The sequence below is a fragment of the Arvicola amphibius genome, chromosome 5 (assembly GCF_903992535.2).
Source record: "Arvicola amphibius chromosome 5, mArvAmp1.2, whole genome shotgun sequence".
Taxonomy (NCBI): domain Eukaryota; kingdom Metazoa; phylum Chordata; class Mammalia; order Rodentia; family Cricetidae; genus Arvicola; species Arvicola amphibius.
In genome coordinates, this window is record NC_052051.1 from 85,259,122 (window position 1) to 85,286,683 (window position 27,562).

The 27,562-nt window shown below is 40.3% G+C and overlaps 1 protein-coding gene across 1 annotated transcript in view; it reads right to left on the minus strand.

Annotated features, from left to right (window-relative positions):
• LOC119815277 (phosphatidylinositol 3,4,5-trisphosphate 3-phosphatase TPTE2-like) overlaps positions 1-27,562 on the minus strand; it is a 101,819-nt gene that overhangs the window by 63,949 nt on the left and 10,308 nt on the right. The window contains exons 3-6 of the mRNA XM_042055150.1: positions 25,281-25,334; positions 23,685-23,750; positions 2,843-2,893; positions 1,243-1,404 (exon numbers count right to left, since the gene is read on the minus strand). Of these exons, the coding sequence (XP_041911084.1) occupies positions 1,243-1,404; positions 2,843-2,893; positions 23,685-23,750; positions 25,281-25,334 (333 nt within the window). The remainder of the gene's footprint in view (positions 1-1,242; positions 1,405-2,842; positions 2,894-23,684; positions 23,751-25,280; positions 25,335-27,562) is intronic.

A 27,562-nucleotide genomic window follows, 5' to 3' on the forward strand; every position in this document is an offset into this window, starting at 1 on the left:
CACTGAGGCCAGGCATGTGTCAGGGTTGTCACTGAATGGAGGCCTAGAGAGGCCATTTTGTGAAGCTATGAAGTTGAAGCCTGGATTGCCCTGGAGACCCCAACATGTTGGAGATGTGAGAGTTGTGGGGTATCTGCCGAGGAGAGCTGCTGTCAGGGAGGGGAACCAGCCCAAGAGAAAGAAGTGTGCTGCAGTCAGCAAAGCTGGATGGAGTTGGTGATCTGAAGATCATTTTGACATCAGACATGAAGATGCAGAATTTGGAATTTTCCCTGCTTGTTTTCTTTCTTGCTTTGGTCCAGTATTTCCCATATTTTGCTCTCTTCCCTATATTTGGGAATGGTAATGTATATCCTGTGCCATTATGTGTTGGAAGTATGTGATCATTTTTAATTTTAATTTTGTAAGTGATTACAGTTAAGAAATTGAATGAATCTCAGAGGAGACTTTGAACTTTGGACTTTTAAACATTGTTGAGACTGTGACAGACTATGGGAAGTTAGACTAAATGAATTTTGCATTATGAAATTGTTACAATTTTATGGGGGCCAGGGATTGAAATGTGGTAGTTTAAATGTAATTTGATTCCCATAATCTCATAAGTAGTGGCACTATTAGGGGGTATGGCTTTATAGGAGTAGGTATGACCTTATTGAAGGAAGTATGTCACTGTGGGGGCAGGCTTTGAGAATTCCTATGCACAGGATATTTCCCAATGTTTCAGTCAACTTCCTGTTACCTACCAGCCAAGATACAGCCAGCACCATGTCTGCCTGCATGCTGCCATGTTCACCAACATGATGATAATAGACTGAACATCTGAAACTAAATAAGCCACCCCAATTAAATATTTTCTTTATAAGAGTTACTGTGGTCATGGTGTCTCTTCACAACAACAAAAACCCTAACTAAGACAATCACATACATGTTCCTTTTATTCATGAATATATAGACACAATGTTAGCCTGGCTTGTCCTTGAAGCCCTCTTAAGCTTTAGCAATTGAGAAACTCACCTGCAATACATTGTTGTAGAACAGAGGTACAATGGCAGCACTGGCAAAGCTGCGCCACATGAAACTGACCTTAGCTTATTGCTGTTCTGTGGAACAAGCCTATAAGGAGAATCACTTTGATGGAGAACCCATTTTATTGAGCTGACATGACAATTCTTACAGGATACTTCTTATAGCACTGCAAAAATTGGCTTTATGCTTCAAAAAAATAAGTAGAATCACACTTACCCTTCTATATATACTCGAAGAAGAACATCCACAAGGAAAAACAAAGCAATAGCAAAAGAAACTGAACTATATTCCAGAGGAATATAAAATATGTTTTTATTAAGATGTAGATCTATAGCCACAAGAAATATGTCCAGAAAGATCAGCATAATTTCAAATATTCTAAAATAAATAAACAAAAAGAGTGAAGGTGTTGCCTCCATAGTGACACAATATTAAAGTTAATGCTCAGATGTCCCCCAAAATTCTCATTTAAAGCTAAACTGTCCTGTGACAGAAAGAACAATGCTGCTTTAAAGTCTTAAGAAAATGTTGTTTTCACACAATAAAAGCAGTGATTAAAATCTGCACCAAGCCCCTCCACACTTCCTACAGCAGGGATGTCAGTTGAGCACTCTAAGCTAGAACAACAAATCTAAATTAAAGTCATAAGCTTCTCAGTGTAAACTCTCTAAATGCTCAGAATTTATAATGACTTTTTACAAATTTCTCATAATAAATGAAATCACATTAGTCCAAATAAGTTTGACTTTAGCAACAAAAAGAAGTGAAAGCTTGAATAACATATTCCCTTTAAAACACACTTTCACCAGTACATACATGATCACATATACACGAGTTCACACAAGGATCCTGCACACAGAACAGATACATGAGAAAGAACTCAATTTCATAAATATTGAATGATTAATTCAACTCTTAATTGTCCCAGACGTTTTTTGCATAGTCTCAAAAAACTTATAAGATGATTATTTTCCTAAATTACAAAGATGAATCAACTCAACTTTAAAGTATGCTTTTTAAAACCTACCAATACAATTAAAATATTGTTAACTTGGGAGTTGGCAGAATAGTTCAGTAGTAAAACACCTGCCACTCATGCTTGAATTCCCCAGTTCCACCGACAGCACCTACGCAAAAGTAGAGTACAGGGCAGTACAGCACCTGTAATCTCACTCCTAGGCAGGTGGAGACATAAGAATCTTGGGAAATCACTGGCCAGTCAGCATAGCCTAAGTGAGCGACATGTATAATGAGAGACCCTATTTACAAAACAATAAGATGACAAGACATTGAAGAAGATACCCAATGTTGAGATGTGGATACATATACATATATACTCACACATCTGTACACATAAGAACACCATACACATACAAAATTAATTTTAAAGAAAATGATTACATTGCATAAATCTTTGTAATCATGTATCAAATAAATCTAATTAAATAATAAAATATTTCTGGAATTGAGTAATTTTGGGTGTATAAAGCATAACATTTAGCTTAAAATTACAGAATTTAAAAATTGTATTCTTTCCTATTTTTACATTTATAATCAGACAAAAACTAATATGTAACTATTTAGATTTGCACCAAGGTTATTCCATTGTACTTCATACTGCTTGGTCTTAACTAAACTTGCAAGATAGATTAGATTACAATAAATAAATGAGGATGCATGAACTAATTGGCAACACATGGATGCAAAATTCCTTTTATTTTGTTCTCTCTTGTTTTTTACAGGTCCCTTTTTATTAAATTTTTAAAAATAAATGTCAAAAATATTTACTTACTTTCATTTCAAGACCCCCACATACCTGAAGGCAACTGATGATACAAGGAAATAGACTATTTCCTTAATCGTGTTCCTATAAAAGTTAGGAAAGTTAAATCAATCACATATTCCTCATAACATGTATTATGAACTTAGCAAAACAAAATCCCTTTATAAGTATAAATTTTACATAATAAAAACTGCCTTTGAAAAAATCTGACATGCTTCATGATAAAAAGCCCTGGAGAAGTGGAAGTGGAAGTAGTGCCTTCTTGTTGTGGCTAGTGCTTCTGGCAAGCTAGTGTGAGGACACTTGGCAGCCCTGTATCATCCTGATTTTAATGACATTGCTTTGGGTTTTTCTCCATTTAGGACAATGTGACTGTGGCTTTGTCATACACAGCCTCTATTATGCTGAGGAGCACTGTTACAGGAGTGGTTGCTTGTTCATCCAGGCCACCCAGTTAGCTTACTCCCAAAATAACAACAAAGAAATTGTATTAATTAAAACACTGCTTGGTCAATTAGCTCTAGCTTCTTATTGGCAAACTCTTACATTAAATTAACCCATTTCATTAATCTGTATATTGCCACATGGCAGTGCTTTACCAGGAAGAGGATCCATGGTGGTGGCTCCTTCTCCACCTTCCTTCTCCCAGCATTCTGCCTAGCTTTCCCTGCCTACCTAAGTTCTGCCCTATCAAGGCCAAAGCAGTTTCTTTATTCATTAACCAATGAAAACAACACATTTTTCTCTCCTCCTCTCCCTACTTCTCCCCTCCCCTTCAACCCTCTACCAAGGTCCCCATGCTCCCAATTTACTCAGGAGATGTTGTCTTTTTATACCTCCCATGTAGATTAGATCTATGTAAGTCTCTCTTAGGGTCCTTATTGTTGTCTAGGTTCTCTGGGATTGTGATTTGTGGGCTGATTTTCTTGCTTTATGTTTAAAATCCACCTATGAGTGAGAACATGTGATAATTGTATTTCTGCGTCTGGGTTACCTCACTCAAAATGATGTTTTCTATTCTGTTTTCTATTCTAGCTCCATCCATTTGCCTGCACAATTCAAGATGTCATGATTTTATTCTGCTGTGTAGTACTCCATTGTGTAAATGTACCACATTTTCCTTATCCATTCTTCGGTCGAGGGGCATTTAGGTTGTTTCCAGTTTCTGGATATGACAAACAATGCTGCTCATGTCTTTGTGGCACAATTGAGCATCCTTTGGGTATATGCCCAAAAGTGGTATTGCTGGGTCTTGAGGAAGGTTTTTTCCTAATTTTCTGAGAAATCACCACAGTAACATCCAAAGGGGCTTCATCAGCTTGCATTCCCACCAGAAGTAGAGGAGTGTTCCCTTTACCCCACAACCTCTCTAGTATAAGTTGTCATAAAAAACCCATCACAGTAAAACAACAACAAAAAAGAATAATACTGGAGGGATTGCCTTTTCACACTTCAAATATATTATAACAATAATACAACCAATATGGCACCATCACAAAAGCAAACATGTATATTAATTGACCAAATTACAAGAACCAAGTATGTCTTTTCGTATCTGACAAAGAGGCAAAAACAGCATTTTAAACAAATGGTGCCTAGAAATCTGGATATCCACATGCAGAAGACTAAAGTTAGACCTGTATCTCTTACCCTACCCCAAATTAGATGCAAGTGGATCAAAGACCTCAATTTTAAACCTGAAACACTAAAACTGCTAGAAGCAAACATGGGTTTTCCCTGCAAGATATTGTTAGAGGAAAAAATTATCTGAACAGGACTTTATTTACCAAGGAATTAAGGAGAGAATTGACAAGCGTGGCTCCTTGTAAAAAAAACCCTTCTATACAGCTGAGAAAATAATTGGTTGACTGAAGAGAAAACCTACAGAAGCTGATAGAATCTTTGCCAGGTAAACATCTGAAGGAGAATCAATATTTAGAAGGTACAAAGAACTCAAAAAAAATATGAAGCCAAGATCCTCCCGTCTTTGGGGCCACAAAATCCCACAGCTCAGCCTGTTTGGGCTCTGGGGACCTGGAATTGAGTGCACCCAGGCCGGTGGGAGGTCCCCTCCTTCATTAGACTGCCCCAGGCAAGGTAGGCCTTTGTCTGAGAGCTGCTTGGCCTGCAAGGGGACCTGACAGTCTGCCAGAGGATCCATCATTCTTTGGGGTGAGTGAGGAGTGAGTGCCCGAACCGCGGGCAGCTGCCCGGAGAGGGACCACCGACATTCCACAACTCCCCCCCCCCCACCGGCACACTTCCTGCTCTTCCTGTAGGGGTTATTCTCCCCGGATACTGCCTCTCTCTTCCTGTCCCTTCCCAGCTTGCACCCAGAATCCTCCCCCCCTTCCCCTGCCTCATCCTTCCGTCTTTGGGGCCACAAAATCCCACAGCTCAGCCTGTTTGGGTGCTGGGGACCTGGAATTGAGTGCACCCAGGCCGGTGGGAGGTCCCCTCCTTCATTAGACTGCCTGCAGCAAGGTAGGCCCTTTGTCAGTGAGCTGTTTGGCCTGCAAGGAGACCTGACAGTCTGCCAGAGGATCCATCATTCATTGGGGTGAGTGAATTTAATTCATTGGGGTGAATTGAACTTCTAAAAGAAGACCCAAAGGGGATTATTCAGAGGAACAAATGGGCAGACGCCAATGCAAGAATTCCTCCAACAATTTGAAAAACAACATGAAAGCACCAGAACCCAGCGAACTTATAACAGGAGGACTTGAACATACTAATCAAGAAGAAGTAGAAAAAATTGACTTTATGAAAGTAATAGAGTTCCTTAAACAGGAGGTTAAAAACTCCCTTAAGGAAATGGATGAGAAGAATAACAAAACGTTTGAAGAATTGAGTAAATCCGTAAACGATATCCTAGGAAACAAAGAAAAAACAATCAAACAGATAATGGAAACAGTGCAAGACTTGAAAACTGAAATGGAGGCAAGGAAGAAAACACAACCCGAGGGCCAACTGGATTTGGAAAATCTATGTAAACGAACAGAGACTACAGGAACAAGCATAACCAACAGAATACAAGAGATAGAAGAAAGAATCTCAGATTCTGAAGATACCAAAGAGAAAATAAATGCACTGATCAAAGAAAACAGCAAATCCAACAAATCCTCATCACAAAACATTCAGGAAATCTGGGACACAATAAAAAGACCAAACCTAAGAATAATAGGCGTAGAAGAAGGAGAAGAAATACAGCTCAATGGTTCAGAAAATATATTTAATAAAATTATAGAAGAAAACTTCCCAAACCTAAAAGAAGATATTCCTATTAAGGTTCAAGAAGCTTACAGAACACCAAATAGACTGGATCAAAAAAAAAAAAAATCCCCTCGCCATATTATAATCAAAACACAAAACATACAGAACAAAGAAAGAATATTAAGAGCTGCAAAGGAAAAAGGTCAAGTAACATATAAAGGTAAACCTATCAGACTAACACCTGACTTCTCTATGGAAACCATGAAAGTCAGAAGGTCCTGGGTAGATGTTTTGCAGAAACTAAGAGACCATGGATGCAAGCCCAGATTACTATAACCAGCCAAGCTTTCATTCACTATAAATGGAGAAATCAAAATATTCCAGGATAAAAACAAATTTAAACAATACATAGCCACAAATCCAGCCTTACAGAAAGTAATAGAAGGAAATTCACAAACAAAGGAGTCCAGCATTGCCCAAAATAACTCAGACATCTAGCGACCCTTCACCAGCACATCGCAAAGAAAGGAAACACACAATCTCTACTACCAAATAAAAAATGACAACCAGAGTTAACATCCACTGGTCATTAATATCACTTAATATCAATGGACTCAATTCACCTATAAAAAGGCACAGGCTAAGAGATTGGATACGAAAACAGGATCCAACATTCTGCTGTTTACAAGAAACACACCTCAACCACAAAGACAGACATCTACTCAGAGTAAAGGGTTGGGAAAAGGTTTATCAAGCAAATGGACCTAAGAAACAAGCCGGTGTGGCCATACTAATTTCTAACAAAGTTGACTTCAAACTAAAATCAATCAGAAGAGATGGAAAGGGACACTTTATACTCATTACAGGAAAAATCTATCAGAATGAAGTCTCAATCCTGAATATCTATGCCCCTAATACAAAAGCACCCACTTATATAAAAGAAACATTACTAGAACTCAAGACAGACCATCAAACCAAACACACTGATAGTGGGAGACTTCAACACTCCTCTTTCACCAATGGACAGGTCAATTCGACAGAAACCTAACAGAGAATTAAGAGACTTAATAGAGGTAATGAACCAAATGGACTTAACAGACATCTATAGAACATTCCACCCAAACAGGAAAGAATATACATTCTTCTCTGCGGCTCATGGAACCTTTTCGAAAATTGACCATATACTCGGTAACAAAGCAAACTTCCACAGTTACAAAAACATATTAGTAACCACCTGCATCTTATCGGACCACCATGGATTAAAATTAGAATTCAACAACAATGCTACCCCCAGAAAGCCTACAAACTCATGGAAACTGAACAGTCAACTACTGAACCACAGCTGGGTCAAGGAAGAAATAAAGAAAGAAATTAAAGTCTTTCTTGAATTTAATGAAAATAAAGACACAACATATTCAAACCTATGGGACACTATGAAAACAGTGCTAAGAGGAAAATTCATAGCACTAAGTGCCCACTTTAAAAAAAAAAAACGGAGAAAGCACACATTGGAGACTTAACAGCACACCTGAAAGCTTTAGAAAAGAAAGAAGCAGACTCACCTAGGAGGAGTAGAAGACTGGAAATTATCAAACTGAGGGCAGAAATCAACAAAATAGAAACACAGAAAACAATCCAAAGAATCAATGAAACAAAAAGCTGGTTCTTGGAGAAAATCAACAAGATTGACAAACCCCTAGCCAAACTAATCAAACAGCAGAGAGAGAACACACAAATTAATAAGATCAGAAATGAAAAAGGGGACATAATCACAGACACAGAAGAAATCCAAAGAATCATTAGATCTTACTACAACAGCCTGTATGCCACAAAATTGGAAAATGTACAAGAAATGGACACTTTTTGAGATAAGTACCATGTACCAAAGTTAAACCAGGAAGAGGTAAATGCTCTAAATAGTCCTGTTAGTCGCGAAGAATTGGAAACTGTTATCAGTGATGGTTTCAATGCAGAATTCTACCAGAATTTCCAAGAAGACCTAATACCTATACTCCTTAAGGTATTTCATAATATAGAAACAGAACAGTCATTGCGAAATTCCTTTTATGAAGCTACAATTACCCTGATACCTAAACCACAAAAAGACTTAACCAAGAAAGAGAATTATAGGCCAATCTCACTCATGAACCTCGATGCAAAAATTCTCAATAAAATACTGGCAAACAGAATCCAAGAACACATTAGAAAAATTATCCACTATGATCAAGTAGGCTTCATCCCAGAGATGCAGGGCTGGTTCAACATACGAAAATCTATCAATGTAATCCATCATATAGATAAACTGAAGGATAAAAACCATATGATCATCTCATTAGATGCAGAAAAAGCATTTGACAAAATTCAACACCTCTTTATGATAAAGGTCTTGGAGAGATTAGGGATACAGGGGTCATTCCTAAATATAATAAAGGCTATTTACAGCAAGCCGACAGCTAACATCAAATTAAATGGAGAGAAACTCAAGGCCATCCCACTAAATTCAGGAACGCGACAAGGCTGTCCACTCTCTCCTTATCTCTTCAATATACTGCTTGAAGTTCTAGCAATAGCAATAAGACAACATAAGGGGATCAAGGGGATTCGAATTGGAAAGGAAGAAGTAAAACTTTCATTATTTGCAGATGATATGATAGTGTACATAAGCGACCCGAAAAACTCCACCAAAGAACTCCTACAGCTGATAAACTCCTTTAGTATCATGGCAGGTTACAAGATCAACTCCAAAAAATCAGTCGCCCTCCTATATACAAAGGATAAGGAAGCAGAGAAAGAAACCAGAGAAGCGTCACCTTTCCCCGTAGCCACAAATAGCATAAAATATCTTGGGGTAACTCTAACCAAGGAAGTGAAAGACCTATTTGACAAGAACTTTAAGTCTTTGAAGAAAGAAATTGAAGAGGATACCAGAAAATGGAAGGATCTCCCTTGCTCTTGGATTGGGAGGATCAACATAGTAAAAATGGCAATACTACCAAAGGCAATCTATAGATTTAATGCAATCCCCTTAAAGATCCCATCAAAATTCTTCACAGATCTTGAGAGGACAATAATCAACTTTATATGGAAGAACAAGAAACCCAGGATAGCCAAAACAATCTTATACAATAAAGGAACTTCTGGAGGCATTACCATCCCTGACTTCAAACTCTATTACAGAGCTACAGTATTGAAAACAGCTTGGTATTGGCATAAAAATAGAGAAGTCGACCAATGGAATCGAATAGAAGACCCAGATCTTAACCCACAAACCTATGAACACCTGATTTTTGATAAAGGAGCTAAAAGCACACAATGGAAGAAAGAAGGCATCTTCAACAAATGGTGCTGGCATAACTGGATGTCAACCTGTAGAAGAATGAAAGTAGATCCGTGTCTATCACCATGCACAAAACTCAAGTCCAAATGGATTAAAGACCTCAATATCAATCTGAACACACTGAACCTGTTAGAGGGGAAATTGGGAAGTAGTCTACAACATTTGGGCACAGGAGACCGCTTCCTACGTATAGCCCCAGCAGCACAGACATTAAGGGCAACATTGAATAAATGGGACCTCCTGAAGCTGAGCAGCTTCTGTAAAGCAAAGGACACTGTCACTAAGACAAAAAGTCAGCCTACTGACTGGGAAAAGATCTTCACCAACCCCACAACAGACAAATGTCTGATCTCTAAAATATATAAGGAACTCAAGAGACTAGACTTTAAAATGCTAATTAACCCAATTAAAAAATGGGGCACTGAACTTAACAGAGAATTCTCAACAGAAGAAGTTCGAATGGCCAAAAGTCACTTAAGGTCATGCTCAACCTCCTTAGCAATCAGGGAAATGCAAATCAAAACAACGTTAAGATACCGTCTTACACTTGTCAGAATGGCTAAAATCAAAAACACCAATGATAGCCTTTGCTGGAGAGGAAGTGGAGTAAGGGGTACACTCATCCATTGCTGGTGGGAATGCAAACTTGTGCAACCACTTTGGAAAGCAGTGTGGAGGTTTCTCAGGAAATTTGGGATCAACCTACCCCAGGACCCAGCAATCCCACTCTTGGGAATTTACCCAAGAGATGCCCAATCATATTACAAAAGCATCTGTTCAACTATGTTTATAGCAGCATTATTTGTAACAGCCAGAACCTGGAAACAACCTAGATGCCCTTCAGTGGAAGAATGGTTGAAGAAAGTGTGGAATATATACATGCTAGAATACTACTCAGCGGTAAAAAACAATGACATCTTGAATTTTGCATGCAAATGGAAGGAAATAGAAAACACCATCCTGAGTGAGGTAACCCAGGCCCAAAAAGATGAACATGGGATGTACTTACTGATAATTGGGTTCTAGCCATAAGTAAAGGACATCGAGCCTATAATTCGTAAAAATCCTAGAGAAGCTATATAAGAAGGTGAACCCAAAGAAAAACATATAGTTATCCTCCTGGATACTGGAAGTAGACAAGATTGCCGGACAAAAAATGGCAACATATGGGTGGGGTGGGATGGGGGGAGGGGGGATGTGGAGAGAAAAGTGTGAAGTGGAAGATGGGAAGAGCTTGGGGGAATAGGATGGTTGGGATATAGGAAGGGTGGATATGGGAACAAGGAATTATATATCTTACTTAAGGGAGCCATTCTAGGGTTGGCAGAGGCTTGACTCTAGAGGGGTTCCCAGGTGTCCAGGAAGACGCCCCCAGCTAGGTCCTTGGGCAGCTGAGGAGAGGGTGCCAGAAATGTACAGATCCTACTGCCATACTCATGAATATCTTGCATATCACCATAGAACCTTCACCTGGCATTGGATGGAGAAAATGACAGAGCCCCACATAGGTGCACCGGACTGAGCTCCCAAGGTCCCGATGAGGAGCAAAAGGAGGGAGATCATGAGCAAGGAAGTCAGGACCGTGAGGAGTGCGTTTACCCATTGAGACGGTGGGACAGATCTAACGGGAGACCACCAAGTCCAGTTGGAATGGAACTGATGGAACACGGGACCATTCCAACAGGCTCTCTGAATGTGGCTGACGGTGGAGGAGGACTGAGAACCCAAGGACAACGGCAATGAATGTGAACTCTACAGCATGGACGGGCTCACTGTGAGCCTTAACCTTCACCTGGCGATGGATGGAGATAGAGACAGAGCCCCACATTGGAGCACCGGACTGAGCTCCCAAAGTTCTGATGAGGAGTGGATGGAGAGAGAGCATGAGAAAGAAAGTCAGAACCATGAGGGACGCGTTCACCCACTGAGACGGCAGGACAGAAGTAGTGGGAGACCACCAAGTCCACTTGGAATGGGACTGATGGAACATGCGACCAAATCGGACTCTCTGAGGGTGGCTGATGGTGTAGGCTGACCGAGGAGCCAGAGACAATGGCGATGGGCTTGGTCTCTACGACATGGACGGGCTCTGTGTGAGCCTTGTCAGTTCGGTTGCTCACCTTCCTGGACCTGGGAGGAGTTGGGAGGACCTTGGACTCAACATAGTGTAGAGAACCCTGATGGCTGTTTGGCCTCAAGAGGGAGGGAGCGGGGGTGTGGGTGGAGGGGAGGGGAGGGAAGGGGGCGGAGGAGGGGAGGAGATGGCAATTTTTAATAAAAAATAAATAAACTGGAAAAAAATATGAAGTCAAGGAAATAATAAATGATCCAATTCAAAATAAACTATACAATTAAAAGAAATAAGAATATGAACATAGTTTTCAATAAAAGAAATAAATATGGTTTTAAAAATCTCTAAAAAGTATTTATTATCCTTAGCAAACAAGGAAGTGCAAAATAAAACAACTTGAAGGTATCATTTTACTCCAGTCGGAACAGCTATGATGGACAACAAATTCTCATGAGGGTGTGCAGGAAGAAGACCCTAATTCAATGTCAGTAGAAATGCATGTTTGTGAAGTCATTCTGGAAATAAGTATGGGAAATCCTCAAAAATATTTCTTTTTTTTTTTTTTCTTTTTTCTTTTTTTGGTTTTTCGAGACAGGGTTTCTCTGCAGCTTTCTTAGAGCCTGTCCTGGAACTAGCTCTTGTAGACCAGGCTGGCCTCGAACTCACAGAGATCCGCCTGCCTCTGCCTCCCGAGTGCTGGGATTAAAGGCGTGCGCCACCACCGCCCGGCTCTCAAAAATATTTCTAAAAATATATTGTACGACCCAACTATACAACTCAAACATATGCCCAGAGGACTTGCCATCCTAGAGATTGTAGACAGAGGCTGCTTTTTCATTTACCTGGCTGACCGATCCAAAATAATCACACAGAAACTATTTTAACTGCAATATTACTTGACCAATAACTTAAGCATATTTCTAGTTAGCTATTACATCTTAAATTAACCCATTTCTATTATTTTATATTTTACCATGAGGCTCATGGGTTATCATTACCAGTGTGTGGGCGTCTTTCTCCTCCTGTGGTTACATGGTTTGTCCCTAACTCTCTCCTTGCTTGGAATTCCTGCCTTGCTCTATTCTGCACTGTAATAGGCCCAAAGCAGCTTCTTTATTAATCAATGGTATTCACAGCATACAGAAGCGAATCCCACATCACCTCCCCTTTTCTGTCTAAATAAACTTGGCATGCCAATGTGGGGCTAATTACATCCACATGAAACCTGAGAAAGCTTGGGAAGAAATTCTAGACACAAAAGAACAGTTAAGCAAATCTTCTTGGTAGCTGGCATTTTTTTTGGATGTGTTCTGTTTGCTGTCTAGGAGCAGGAGCACTACAGCTCCTTTAAGAGAGTGGCAAGAAAGGCTGTGTGGCTTATTTAGAAGCTGGTTTCCTGGTTTGCCAGCACATAGAGCTCTGACTCTTTTGGGAGGTCTGGCTGTGGAGCATTCAAATGGGATTTGTGAGCAGAGTGTTACAACTTGCTTAATGGCAACATAGACCTGCTGTGTGCCTGAAAATGGAGCTGTGAGCATGGCTTGCAGAGCTGGAGGTGAAGACCTCCAACATGTTGAACTGCACAGAGCCAAAAAGCAAAGCAGTGTTAGTCCTAGCCATGCCACTTAGGATTTTCAGAAGTGGTCCTGGTCACACAAGGATTACAGATATGCAATAAAGACAGGTTTAGATGAAAAATACCTCTAAGTGGATCACACCATTAGATAAATGTATGCAGGCTTGAGAGAGAGGAAAAAGAGTATAGACAGTCATAACAGAAAAGACTGCATAGGTTAAAGGAGCTAAGATAAAATAAATATTAAACTTGTAGAAAAAGTAATAGAATAAGAAAAATAAGCCATGTAAAGATGGAAAATACACAGAGTCTGGATTATGTATATTATTTTGTTTTCTTTGAATTTTTATTGTGAATGAGCTAAGTACAGAGAGACATTTCATTGAACAGGCTGCTAAGCTAAACCAACTTATATACTTTAAAGGTATCTTGACTTCAAATTTTGGGTCTAAGGATATGTTGCTTTGGAAAAAAAGTCCTTCTTTTGTTTCCACAGAGGATATGAACCTGTGGATGCTCTTGTCTGGACTGCTTGATGTTATGTTGTATGTCCTGGACATGCAGGATGCATAGAAAAATGACTGATGAACTTGCCTAAAAGTGAGACAGTCCTTCAGGGTCCCTGCTTCATGGAAGAGTCTGCCATACATTTTATAGGACACAGAAAAAAATCAGTTTATGAACTTCCAATGCAAGGCATAAGAGATCTTGAAATATCCTCTTTCATGGAAAAGTCTGCCAGATACAATGGTCCTGTAGGCTGAAGATGGGTTTCCCAATATTACAAAAGAAATTTGGGTGACTTTCCAGGCAGCGAGATGTGTCTGTCAATTCTAGAGTTTTGAAAGTTGCTTACAATGTACTTCTTGTTTACTTAGGTAATATTATATCCTTCTGGAGTTTGTGATGGAGTAAAGAATAGATAGTTGCCTGTGCCCTGACATTCCATCTGAACTGGTGAGTGAATGCGGACACTGGAGCAACCTGCCCTGGAAGAGAGCACAGACCCCCTCCCCCCAGCTCCCTCTGCAGGCTTGGGTCTGCTTCTCCAGTCCCTGTCTCTCCCAAGTTTACCCTAGTGTTCTCAGGTGTCCTGCTCCTGTCCTAAGGCCATCCACCCAAAGGGGTCAGACTCTGGCCTCCAGGCAGGTCTGAGGATCCCTGCGGAGGGGTGCAGGCTCCTTCAGATTGTGCTGCCAGGTTCGCTGTGTGGTATTCCATCCCGCCCTGCCCCCATCTTGGCCCTTTTGTCTGGGCTGCAACCCTGGGCTGCCTGGAATCCCTAATCCTGTGCCCTGACATTCCATCTGAACTGGTGAGTGAATGCGGACCCTGGAGCAACCTGCCCTGGAAGAGAGCACAGACCCCCTCCCCCCAGCTCCCTCTGCAGGCTTGGGTCTGCTTCTCCAGTCCCTGTCTCTCCCAAGTTTACCCTAGTGTTCTCAGGTGTCCTGCTCCTGTCCTAAGGCCATCCACCCAAAGGGGTCAGACTCTGGCCTCCAGGCAGGTCTGAGGATCCCTGCGGAGGGGTGCAGGCTCCTTCAGATTGTGCTGCCAGGTTCGCTGTGTGGTATTCCATCCCGCCCTGCCCCCATCTTGGCCCTTATGTCTGGGCTGCAACCCTGGGCTGCCTGGAATCCCTGATCCTGTGCCCTGACATTCCATCTGAACTGGTGAGTGAATGCGGACCCTGGAGCAACCTGCCCTGGAAGAGAGCACAGACCCCCTCCCCCCAGCTCCCTCTGCAGGCTTGGGTCTGCTTCTCTAGTCCCTGTCTCTCCCAAGTTTACCCTAGTGTTCTCAGGTGTCCTGCTCCTGTCCTAAGGCCATCCACCCAAAGGGGTCAGACTCTGGCCTCCAGGCAGGTCTGAGGATCCCTGCGGAGGGGTGCAGGCTCCTTCAGATTGTGCTGCCAGGTTCGCTGTGTGGTATTCCATCCCGCCCTGCCCCCACCTTGGCCCTTTTGTCTGGGCTGCGAACCTGGGCTGCCTGGAATCACTGATCCTGTGCCCTGACATTCCATCTGAACTGGTGAGTGAATGCGGACCCTGGAGCAATCTGCCCTGGAAGAGAGCACAGACCCCCTCCCCCCAGCTCCCTCTGCAGGCTTGGGTCTGCTTCTCCAGTCCCTGTCTCTCCCAAGTTTTCCCTAGTGTTCTCAGGTGTCCTGCTCCTGTCCTAAGGCCATCCACCCAAAGGGGTCAGACTCTGGCCTCCAAGCAGGTCTGAGGATCCCTGCGGAGCGGTGCAGGCTCCTTCAGATTGTGCTGCCAGGTTCGCTGTGTGGTATTCCATCCCACCCTGCCCCCACCTTGCCCCTTTTGTCTGGGCTGTGACCCTGGGCTGCCTGGAATCCCTGATCCTGTGCCCTGACATTCCATCTGAACTGGTGAGTGAATGCGGACCCTGGGGCAACCTGCCCTGGAAGAGAGCACAGACCCCCTCCCCCCAGCTCCCTCTGCAGGCTTGGGTCTGCTTCTCCAGTCCCTGCCTCTCCCAAGTTTTCCCTAGTGTTCTCAGGTGTCCTGCTCCTGTTCTAAGGCCATCCACCCAAAGGGGTCAGACTCTGGCCTCCAGGCAGGTCTGAGGATCCCTGCGGAGGGGTGCAGGCTCCTTCAGATTGTGACGCAAGGAATAGGTCCTCCTCTGGCACTGGGGAGATCCAACCAGTTTCAGTCACAGCAAAGATTGGTCTAGGACACCAAACGCCTCCGGGCTCCTTTTGAAGGAAGAGATGGGCAGGCGCCAATGCAGGAGCTCCTCCAACAACATGAAAGGCAACATGACATCACCACAAGCCAGACATCCCGAAACAACAAGAATTGAACACCCTACCCCAGAAGATATAGAAGAAACCGACCTTAAACAGTACTTTATGAAAATAATAGAGGACCTTAAACAGGAGGTAAAAAACTGCCATAAAGAAATGGAGATGACAAACAAAAAGGTTGACGAAATAAGTAAATCTCTCAAAGACACCCAAGAAAAACAAGAAAAACAAGAAAAAGCAATCAAACAGGTAAGGGAAACAGTACAAGACCTGATAAATGAAATGGAGGTATTGAAGAAAACACAATCTGAGGTACGACTGGAAATGGAAACTCTGAGTAAACGAACAGAAACTTCAGAGACAAGTATTTCCAACCGAATACAAGAGATGGAAGAAAGAATCTCGGACTCTGAAGATACTATAGAGGAAATAAACTCACAGATTAAAGAACTAAACAAATCTAACAAATTCTTAACACAAAACATTCAGGAAATCTGGGACACCATGAAAAGACCAAACCTAAGAATAATTGGGGTAGAAGAAGGAGAAGAATTACAACTCAAAGGCCCAGAAAACATATTCAACAAAATTATAGAAGAAAACTTCCCCAACCTAAAGAAGGATGTTCCTATGAAGGTACAAGAAGCCTACAGAACACCAAATAGACTGGATCAAAAGAAAGCATCCCCATGCCATATAATAATCAAAACACAAAACATTCAGAATAAAGAACAGATATTAAGAGCTGCAAAGGAAAAAGGTCAAGTAACATATAAAGGGAAACCTATCAGAATTACACCTGATTTCTCAATGGAAACCATGAAAGCCAGAAGAGCTTGGATAGATGTGCTACAGACACTAAGGGAACATGGATGCAAGCCTAGACTATTATACCCAGCAAAGCTTGCATTCACCATTGATGGAGAAAACAAGATATTCCAGGACAAAAACAGATTTAAACAATACGCAGCCACAAATCCAGCCTTGCAGAAATTAATAGAAGGAAAATCACAAACCAAGGAGTTCAACAATGCCCACAATAACTCAGGCATCTAGCGACCCTTCACCAGCACAACTAGAAGAAGGGAAACACACAAACTCTACCATTAAAAATGACTGAAGTTAACAAGCACTGGTCATTAATATCACTTAATATCAATGGACTCAATTCACCTATAAAAAGGCACAGGCTAAGAGACTGGATACGAAAACAGAATCCAACATTTTGCTGTTTACAAGAAACACACCTCAACCATAAAGACAGACACCTACTCAGAGTAAAGGGTTGGGAAAAGGTTTTTCAAGCAAATGGCCCTAAGAAACAAGCGGGTGTGGCCATACTAATTTCCAACAAAGTTGACTTCAAACTAAAATCAATCAGAAGAGATGGAAAGGGACACTTTGTACTCATAACAGGAAAAAGCCATCAGAATGAAGTCTCAATCCTGAATATCTATGCCCCTAATATAAAAGCTCCCACTTATGTAAAAGAAACACTTCTAGAACTCAAGGCAGCCATCAAAACACACACACCAATAGTTGGAGACTTCAACACTCCTCTCTCACCAATGGACAGGTCAATCAGACAGAAACCTAACAGAGAATTGAAAGACTTAATGGAGGTAATGAACCAAATGGACTTAACAGACATCTATAGAACATTCCACCCAAATAGGAAAGAATATACCTTCTTCTCTGCGGCTCATGGAACCTTTTCGAAAATTGACCATATACTTGGTAACAAAGCAAACTTCCACAGTTACAAAAAAATATTAGTAACCACCTGTGTCTTATCGGATCACCATGGATTAAAATTAGAATTCAACAACAATGCTACCCCCAGAAAGCCCACAAACTCATGGAAACTGAACAGTCAACTACTGACCCACACCTGGGTCAAGGAAGAAATAAAGAAAGAAATTAAAGTCTTTCTTGAATTTAATGAAAACAAAGGCACAACATACTCAAACCTATGGGACACAATGAAAGCAGTGCTAAGAGGAAAGTTCATAGCACTAAGTGCCCACTTAAAGAAAACGGAGAAAGCGCTCATTGGTGACTTAACAGCACACCTGAAAGCTGTAGAAAAAAAAGAAGCAGACTCACCTAGGAGAAGTAGAAGGCTGGAAATAATCAAACTGAGGGCAGAAATCAACAAAATAGAAACACAGAAAACAATCCAAAGAATCAATGAAACAAGAAGCTGGTTCTTGGAGAAAATCAACAAGATTGACAAACCCTTAGCCAAACTAATCAAACGGCAGAGGGAGAACATGCAAATTAATAAGATCAGAAATGAAAAGGGGGACATAACCACAGACACAGAGGAAATTCAGAGAATCATTAGATCTTACTACAAAAGCCTGTATGCCACAAAATTGGAAAATGTAAAAGAAATGGACAGTTTTTTAGATAAATACCATATACCAAAGTTAAACCAGGACCAGGTAAATGCTCTAAATCGTCCTGTTAGTCGCGAAGAATTAGAAACTGTTATCAGAAACCTCCCTACCAAAAGGAGCCCAGGACCAGATGGTTTCAATGCGGAATTCTACCAGAACTTCCAAGAAGACCTAATACCTATACTCCTTAAGGTATTTCATAATATAGAAACACAAGAGTCACTGCCAAATTCCTTCTATGAAGCTACAGTTACCCTGATACCTAAACCACACAAAGATACAACCAAGAAAGAGAATTACAGGCCAATCTCACTCATGAACATTGACGCAAAAATTCTCAATAAAATACTGGCAAACCGAATCCAAGAACACATTAGAAAAATTATCCATTACGATCAAGTAGGCTTCATCCCAGAGATTCAGGGCTGGTTCAACATACGAAAATCTATCAATGTAATCCATCATATAAATAAACTGAAAGAAAAATACCATATGGTCATCTCATTAGATGCTGAAAAAGCATTTGACAAAATTCAGCACCCTTTTATGATAAAGGTCTTGGAGAGATTAGGGATACAAGGGTCATTCCTAAATATAATAAAAGCTATTTACAGCAAGCCGACAGCTAACATCAAATTAAATGGAGAGAAACTCAAGGCCATCCCACTAAACTCAGGAACACGACAAGGCTGTCCACTCCCTCCTTATCTCTTCAATATAGTGCTTGAAGTTCTAGCAATAGCAATAAGACAACATAAGGGAATCAAGGGGATTCATTTTGGAAAGGAAGAAGTTAAACTTTCATTATTTGCAGATGATATGATAGTATACATAAGCGACCCCAAAAACTCCACCAAAGAACTCCTACAGCTGATAAACGCCTTCAGTAACGTGGCAGGTTACAAGATCAACTCCAAAAAATCAGTTGCCCTCCTATACACAAAGGATAAGGAAGCAGAGAGGGAAATCAGAGAAGCATCACCTTTCACAATAGCCACAAATAGCATAAGATATCTGGGAGTATCTCTAACCAAGGAAGTGAAGGATTTATTTGACAAGAACTTTAAGTCTTTGAAGAAAGAAATTGAAGAGGATACCAGAAAATGGAAGGATCTCCCCTGCTCATGGATTGGGAGGATCAACATAGTAAAAATGGCAATTCTACCAAAAGCAATCTATAGATTCAATGCAATCCCAATCAAGGTCCCATTAAAATTCTTCACAGAGATTGAGAGGACAATAATCAACTTTAAATGGAAAAACAAGAAACCCAGGATATCCAAAACAATCTAATGCAATAAAGGAACTTCTGGAGGCATTACCATCCCTGACTTCAAACTCTATTACAAAGCTACAGTATTGAAAACAGCTTGGTATTGGCATAAAAACAGAGAAGTTGACCAATGGAATCGTATAGAAGACCCGGATCTTAAACCACAAACCTATGAACACCTGATTTTTGATAAAGGAGCCAAAAGTACACAATGGAAGAAAGAGGGCATCTTCAACAAATGGTGCTGGCATAACTGGATGTCAACCTGTAGAAGAATGAAAGTAGATCCATATCTATCACCATGCACAAAACTCAAGTCCAAATGGATTAAAGACCTCAATATTAATTTGAACACATTGAGCTTGATAGAGGAGAAAGTGGGAAGTACTCTACAACAAATGGGCACAGGGAACCGTTTCCTACGCATAACCCCAGCTGCACAGACTTTAAGGGCAACATTGAATAAATGGGACCTCCTGAAGTTAAGCAGCTTCTGTAAAGCAAAGGACATTGTCACTAAGACACAAAGGCAGCCTACTGACTGGGAAAAGATCTTCACCAACCCTGCAACTGACAAAGGTCTGATCTCTAAAATATATAAGGAACTCAAGAGACTAGACGGTAAAATGCCAATTAACCCAATTAAAAAATGGGGCGCTGAACTGAACAGAGAATTCTCAACAGAAGAAGTTCGAATGGCCAAAAGACACTTAAGGTCATGCTCAACCTCCCTAGCTATCAGGGAAATGCAAATCAAAACAACTCTGAGATATCATCTTACACCTGTCAGATTGGCTAAAATCCAAAACACCAATAATAACCTTTGCTGGAGAGGTTGTGGGGTAAGGGGTACACTCATCCATTGCTGGTGGGAATGCAAACTTGTGCAACCACTTTGGAAAGCAGTGTGGCGGTTTCTCAGGAAATTCGGCATCAACCTACCCCAGGACCCAGCAATTCCACTATTGGGAATCTACCCAAGAGATGCCCAATCATACAACAAAAGCATATGCTCATCTATGTTCATAGCAGCATTATTTGTAATAGCCAGATCCTGGAAACAACCTAGATGCCCTTCAGTGGAAGAATGGATGAAGAAACTGTGGAATATATACATGCTAGAATACTACTCAGCGGTAAAAAACAATGACATCTTGAATTTTGCAGGCAAATGGATGGAAATAGAAAACACTATACTGAGTGAGGTAACCCAGACCCAAAAAGATGAACATGGGATGTACTCACTCATAATCGGTTTCTAGCCATAATTAAAGAACATCGAGCCTATAAATTTGGGATCCTTGAGAAGATAATAAGAAGGTGAACTCCCAAAAAAAGATATAGTAATCCTCCTGGATATTGGAAGTAGACACGATCGCCAGGCAAAATTGGGAACTTGAGGGTTGGGCAAGACTGGGCCAAGGGAAGATGGGGAGAGAAAACTGTGAAGGGGAGAATGGGGGGAGCTCGGAGGAATGGGGTGCTTGGGATATAGGAAGGGTGGATACGGGAGCAGGGAAGCATATATCTTAATTTAAGGAGCTACCTGAGGGTTGTCAAGAGACTTGACCCTAGAGGGGTTCCCAGGTTTTCAGGGAGACGCCCCCAGTTAGTTCCTTGGGCAGCTGAGGAGAGGGAGCCTGAAAAGGCCAGTTCCTATAGCCATACTGATGAATTTCTTGCATATCACCATAGAACCTCCACCTGACGATAGATGAAGAAAATGACAGAGCCCCACATTGGAGCACCGGACTGAGCTCCCAAGGTCCTGATGAGGAACAGAAGGAGAGAGAACATGAGAAAGAAAGTCAGGACCGTGAGGGAACCTCCATCTGGCGACAGATGAAGAAAATGACTGAGCCCCACATTGGAGCACTGGACTGAGCTCCCAAGGTCCTGATGAGGAGCAGAAGGAGCGAGAACATGAGGGAGAAAGTCAGGAACGAGAGGGGTGCGTTCACTCATGGAGACGGTGGGACAGAACTAATGGGAGATCACCAACTCCAGTTGGAATGGGACTGATGGATCATGCGACCAAACCCGTCTCTCTGAATGTGGCCAACAGCGGGGGCTGACTGAGAAGCAAAGGACATTGGCGCTGGGCTCTGATTCTTCTGCATGGACGGGCTCTGTGGGAGCCTTCTCAGCTTGGTCGATCACCTCCCTGGACCTGGGGGGAGTTGGGAGGACCTTGGTCTTAGCATAGAGTGGGGAACCCTGATGGCTCCTTGACCTTGAGAGGGAGGGATGGGAGGTATGCGTGGAGGGGAGGGGAGGGAAGGGGGAAAAGGAGGGGAGGGAAGGGGGAGGAGGAGGGGAGGGAGGGGGGAGGAGGAGGGAAGGAGATGGAAATTTTTAAATATAAAAAATAAAAAAAAACAAACAAACAAAAAAAAGAATAGATAGTTATATTTAGTTTTACTTAGTTTTAGCAATTATAAAGTAGATATAAATACTATAACTATAATTCTTCTTTGATAACTGTTTTGTTATATATAGTCTTGCTATGTTAAAGTTAAAACCTTCCTTTTATTTTGACAGAAAAGCAGAGGTAATGTGGGATTCCTCTCTTAGACTGTGAATACCATTGTTGAATAAAGAAGCTGCTTTGGGCCTATTGCAGCACAGAGTAGGGAAAGGTGGGAATCCCAAGCAGACAGAGGAGGAGAGAGTCAGCTGAGTCATTGAGAAGCCATGTAGCTGTTACAGGCGACAGATGCCGGACACCAAACAGAACCTTATTGGTAGGCCACAACCACGTTGGTGATACACAGATTAATAGAAATGGGTTAATTTAAGATATAAGAGCTAGCTAGGAATATGCTTAAGCTAATAGGCTAAGCAGTGCTTTAATTAATACAGTTTCTATGATTATTTTGGATCTGGGCAGTCGGGAAATGAACACGCAATGTCTGCCTACAACAGATACTTGATCAGCAGTGTTCATTGCTGTTTTATTTACAATAGCTAGGAAACAGCAACAACCTAAATGTCTGTTAACAGATGAATGGATAATAAAAATCCAGTACAATTTTTATAAAGGAATACTATTTAACTGTGAGGAACAATGCAATCATGAAATTTTTAGGTAAATGAATGGAATTAGAAGGAGGCAACCCAGACACAGAAAGATGAATGTCACATCTTCTCTCTCAGCTGGAGTCCCCAGGTTCAAATCATCAGAGGTAGGTATACAACATACAATATGGAGTAACCACAGAAACTAGAAAATGTAAAGGAGCCATAGGTGGAAATGGGGTGGAAGGGAGAATAGCAGGGTGCAGGTGACAGGAAGTTTTTATACTTCAATAAAGCTTACTTTTTTGAAGTGGAGCAAAAAAAAAAAAATACTGGCTTTGCTCAATCTGCCTGAATTTTACCACGTCCCTGATAACTCCATTGGAGAAAATGTTTAGTTAATACTCAGAGTTTAATAAAGTAGTAGTGTGATCTCTCTGGAATGAGGGTCCAAAATGTTTTAGAAGTTCTTTAAAGTGGAAATTCTAGGTACTTGGAAAACGTATTTAAAGTCACTAGTTGGTCCTTTGTTTTTCCTGTAATATCTGAACACAATAGTGTTTTACAATAGTGACCAGTTAATTTCACTTCTGTTAATACTTATTCCCTCTACATCACTGATAAAAGCCAATTAATGAGTATTCAAAAGAGCATAATTCTCAATATATCTATAATCTTGACACAAAAGATTTTAAGAACATATTGTTTTTTATTTTAAAAAAAAACACACACATTACATGCTACTAGATTTGTGCAGTAAGAAGTATCCCAGGAAACATTATTCATAAATAAATCAAAAATTAATAAAATCTCAGTGAGTGTGAAGAGGTCTTTTATTAATAAACTATGCTCCCTTTTTCCTACCATTTCTCATAGACAAAAATCTATAAACCGGGAATCAGAAGAGATCCAGAAAAAATAGAAACGACCAATGTTAAAAAATAAGTAGAATTCTACAATTATCTTTAAAGAAATGCTGCAATAAAATCACTACCAAGAAAGAACATTATCAATTTTTAAACAAAGTAAACGCTTTGTGAGTAGACAAAATGTTTTCCGCAGCATTGTACCTGTCTATAAATACAATGGTTTATTATTGATTTATTTTCCACATTTCTCTACTATTATTTTTTTCAGAGTACTAGCTCTGCTTTCCTAAAGACAAGAGATCCATCAATGGCTCTTTCCCTTTCTCCAAATATCAAGCTCACTTACCAATATGTCTTGCGAATATCAATACATTCATCACCATCATAGAACTTGGAGACCTGTTTTAACTTGCTTTAGCGCCAACAAATGGAAAGATACATCATTAGAGAGTGCTATGTTTAACACTAATATGAAAAGGTTCTTTGAACAAGAATCCCTTGAATCTAAGAGATACAAATTTTCTGAAAAAAATTAGAATTTAGAATCATTGTTCAGATAACTTTTTCCATGAGTAATTTCAAAACAGATTTCTTTCTCCTCTCTTGGTTTCATCTCATTTTCTCTGCCAAAACAGTCTTTGATGACAGATACATACATATATACATACATATATACATACATATATACACAAACATATATAATACACACGTACATGTGTATATATGCATATACACATGTGGTATGTTTATATATTTGCACACACACACATATATAAGCAGCCTTTGATGATATCATCATTGCAACATGAAATATATCAATCTTTTAACAAAGCAGTCAATGACTACTGATGTCATTGTAATCAAGTCAGTATTAAAGATTTAAAATACTCATCTAGGAGCTGAGAAAATTCAAAGACCTATTTTGGGCTGAAATGTGCACAATTGTCCTATATTTTATAAAACTGTTAAACACTTATAACTTATATGCTTATTTGTTGTCTGGAAACTGGTATATAATTTTACCTAAATTAGCCCTTGTATACTATAAAGATCACTTGTAGCCCTGCAAAACAACACAATCAATCAGGATTAAAGTGCAAATTGTTATTACTACATCTAAGCCAATATGTATTGCCATTTCAGAGGTTACATTTATTTCGAAATTCAGCTTCAAAGTGTAGGCATTTGAACGTCGCCCTTTCTGGTGTCATGATTCTCAAGTCCGTCCACCACTCTGTACTGTTCATACACCATGGAAATCTTTCTTGCCCTTGTGTAGCATTAAAATAACTAAAGGTCTGAGAGGAGGACTCTAATGTGATAATGGTTATAAATTTGAGACACCAGCATCATGTAGAGACAGATCTCTGGAGGGTGAGGAACAGGTTTAAGGCATATTAATTTGATTCTTTTCACTTAGGGTTCCATTTTCTTTCTACTTGTCTGTCACCTCCCTTCTTGCTCCAAATAGGATCTCTCCCTCTCTCTTCTCTTTCTCTCCCCCCTCTCTCTCCCTCTCTCTCTCTCTCTCTCTCCTTCTCTCCTCTCTCCCTCTCTCCTTTCTCTCCCTCTCTCTCCCTCTGTCCTCTCTCTCTCCCTCTCTTCCTCTCTCTCTCCCTCTCCTCTCTCTCTCTCCGTTTCTCCCTCTCTCTCTCCCTCCCTCCCTCTCTCTCATTCTTGTGGTGTTACAAGGTAACCAACAGATTAAGAGTTCAAAACACTTTTCTAGGGATTTCCCCTTACATTCAACTAAGATAGAAAAGTACCTAGAGATAGTATGGCAAGAAGACTCTTAAAAATAATATCACAATCTATAATTGTCACTGACACTACTAATCAGCTCCACAAATCTCAGTATCTTTCTTTTCTGGTGCATTCCAATAAATTGAAATATATATTTACATATGTACAATATATATTAATATCTATTTTTAGGCCTCACCATTTGTTGATGCTTTCTTCCTCGATCTCTGCTGTTAAGTTAGATGAGGCAATGCTAACATAGGTTTAAAGAACAGGTAGTCAATACCACATGATTTTTAAAATTGTTTTTTGTTCAAATTAGCTATAATTACTGTTTGACATTCATGAACTTGTTAACTTTTAATAATTTAGTGGGAAAAATAAAATTTAATATATCCAAAATGACAAAGGTTTAAAGACCTTTCTTTTAAATTGAAATTAACCCCAATATAAAACAGTATTTCATAATGATTTACTTCAGGGTTCAATTTTTAGATCCTTTCACTAGCATGCATTACTGATACTCCCATAGAGTTACAGGATGCATTCAGCATGTGATCCACCTTCCCTTCACCAATTGCCCAATAACCATCTCAGTCCCATGTAACAACTATGTTCTGCTTTCAAATCAACTCTTGCTTTTACTCACATAGAAGAGAAATATGTGACACTTGTCTTTTAGTGTCTACAACATTTTCCTCAGCACACTGTCATTCAGTTCCATTCATTTTATTGGAAATGGAAGAATTTCATTTTTTTGGCTTAACAATATTCCACTCTATCCATATATCACATTTTCTTCCTTCACTCATCTTTGGGTAGACACCTAGGCTCAATGTATACCTTGGCTATTGAGAATAGAGCAGTAATATGCATGGATATGCAAATATCTTCATTATATGTTGACTTTGTTTCCTCTGAGTCTGGGCCAAGGATCTCTTCATATTGTTTGTCATGTTTAAACTGATGTTGTTGATGTTATTTCTTTAGTCTTTTATATATTCTCAGTATTGATGTCTGTCAGATGAATTGTTGAGAAACATTTCCTACCGTCTATACACTGTGTCTTCACTCTTATTATTTCATTATTCGGAAGAAGCTTTAAGACTTTTAGAAATTATATTTGTGTGCGTATGTGTGTGCATGTGTGTGTGCATGTGCGTGTGCGTGCGTGTGTGTGCATGCATGTGTGTGTGTGTGTGTGTGTGTGTGTGTGTGTGTGTGTACATACACATGCCACAGCCTGAGTGGAGATCAGGAAACAACTTGCATAAAGGAGTTCAACTCAGCTTAAGCAACTGTGCTTTTACCTGCTGGCAATCTTGCCCATTCCAGAAGCTTTTCATTTTTATGTTATCTTTGTCAAATTTCATGTTTGCTGCCTGTGCTTTTTGAGTCTTCTACAGATAATCATCACCTGTACCAGTATCTTAAGGTGCTTTCTCCTGACAGTTTTTGAGTTTCTGGCCTTGCTTAAATTCCTTGCTATGTTTTGAGTTGATTTTGTGCAGATTGAAAGATAAGGATCTAGTCTCAGTCTTCTGCATGTGGATGACCAGTTTTCCCAGCATGACTTGTTGGAGAGGCTGTCCTCATTGCAGGATTTGGTTTCTGGCATCTTTGTTGAGAATCAGCTAGATATAGACATGTGGTTTGTTGCTGGGTTTTTACTCTGTTCCACTGGTCTATGCGCTATTTTATGCCAAAACTATACTGTGTTGCTGTGGTCATGTGCCATGGATTTGATTTTATGTCTTGGAATCTTGTACTATAGAATGCCTCTAGCTTTGTTCTTTGTGCTTAGCCTCTTTCGGATCTTTTGTGCTTTCATACTTATTTCAGACACACCTTTTTAATTTTGCAAAGAACACCATTGGCATTTTATAAAGCTTGTACCAATCAAGAATCTACTCTAGTCCTTAGGTACCCATCTGTCTTTGGATACCTTCCTTTATGAATCTCAAATATATCCAGCATTACTGAATATTTTACAAACTATAGTTGTTTCTGTCCCTCAGATGAGGCAGTAACTGTAAACCTGAGTCAGAAGATCCTTTCAAGATGGTGACAACTGTGGACGGTGACAACTGACCCAATGTGGGAAGAGCTCAGAGCAAAGGATACAGCTATAGTTTATTTGCCCCAATGTGGGAAGAGCTCAGAGCGAAGGATACAGCTATGGTTTATTTGCTTCTTTTTTGTTTGTTTGAGAGCATCTGTTTCCTGTCCACTGACACCTCCTTTTTACATCTAAATGGATATTTCTCTACTCTTGGCATTCTCCACTATTCTGTCATACATAGACATTCTGATAATTTTCTGTGGGTTTTGGCTGCTAGTCACTAAGATTGAAGACTATGAATAAGAAGGTTCCCTCTTTTTTATATTCTTCTTCTCTGTACGATTCAAGAGCTGTAATCAGAAGCTCATCATGACAAAACAAGAGAGTACGAAAAGAGCTGTGTTTCCTTCCATGGTCCT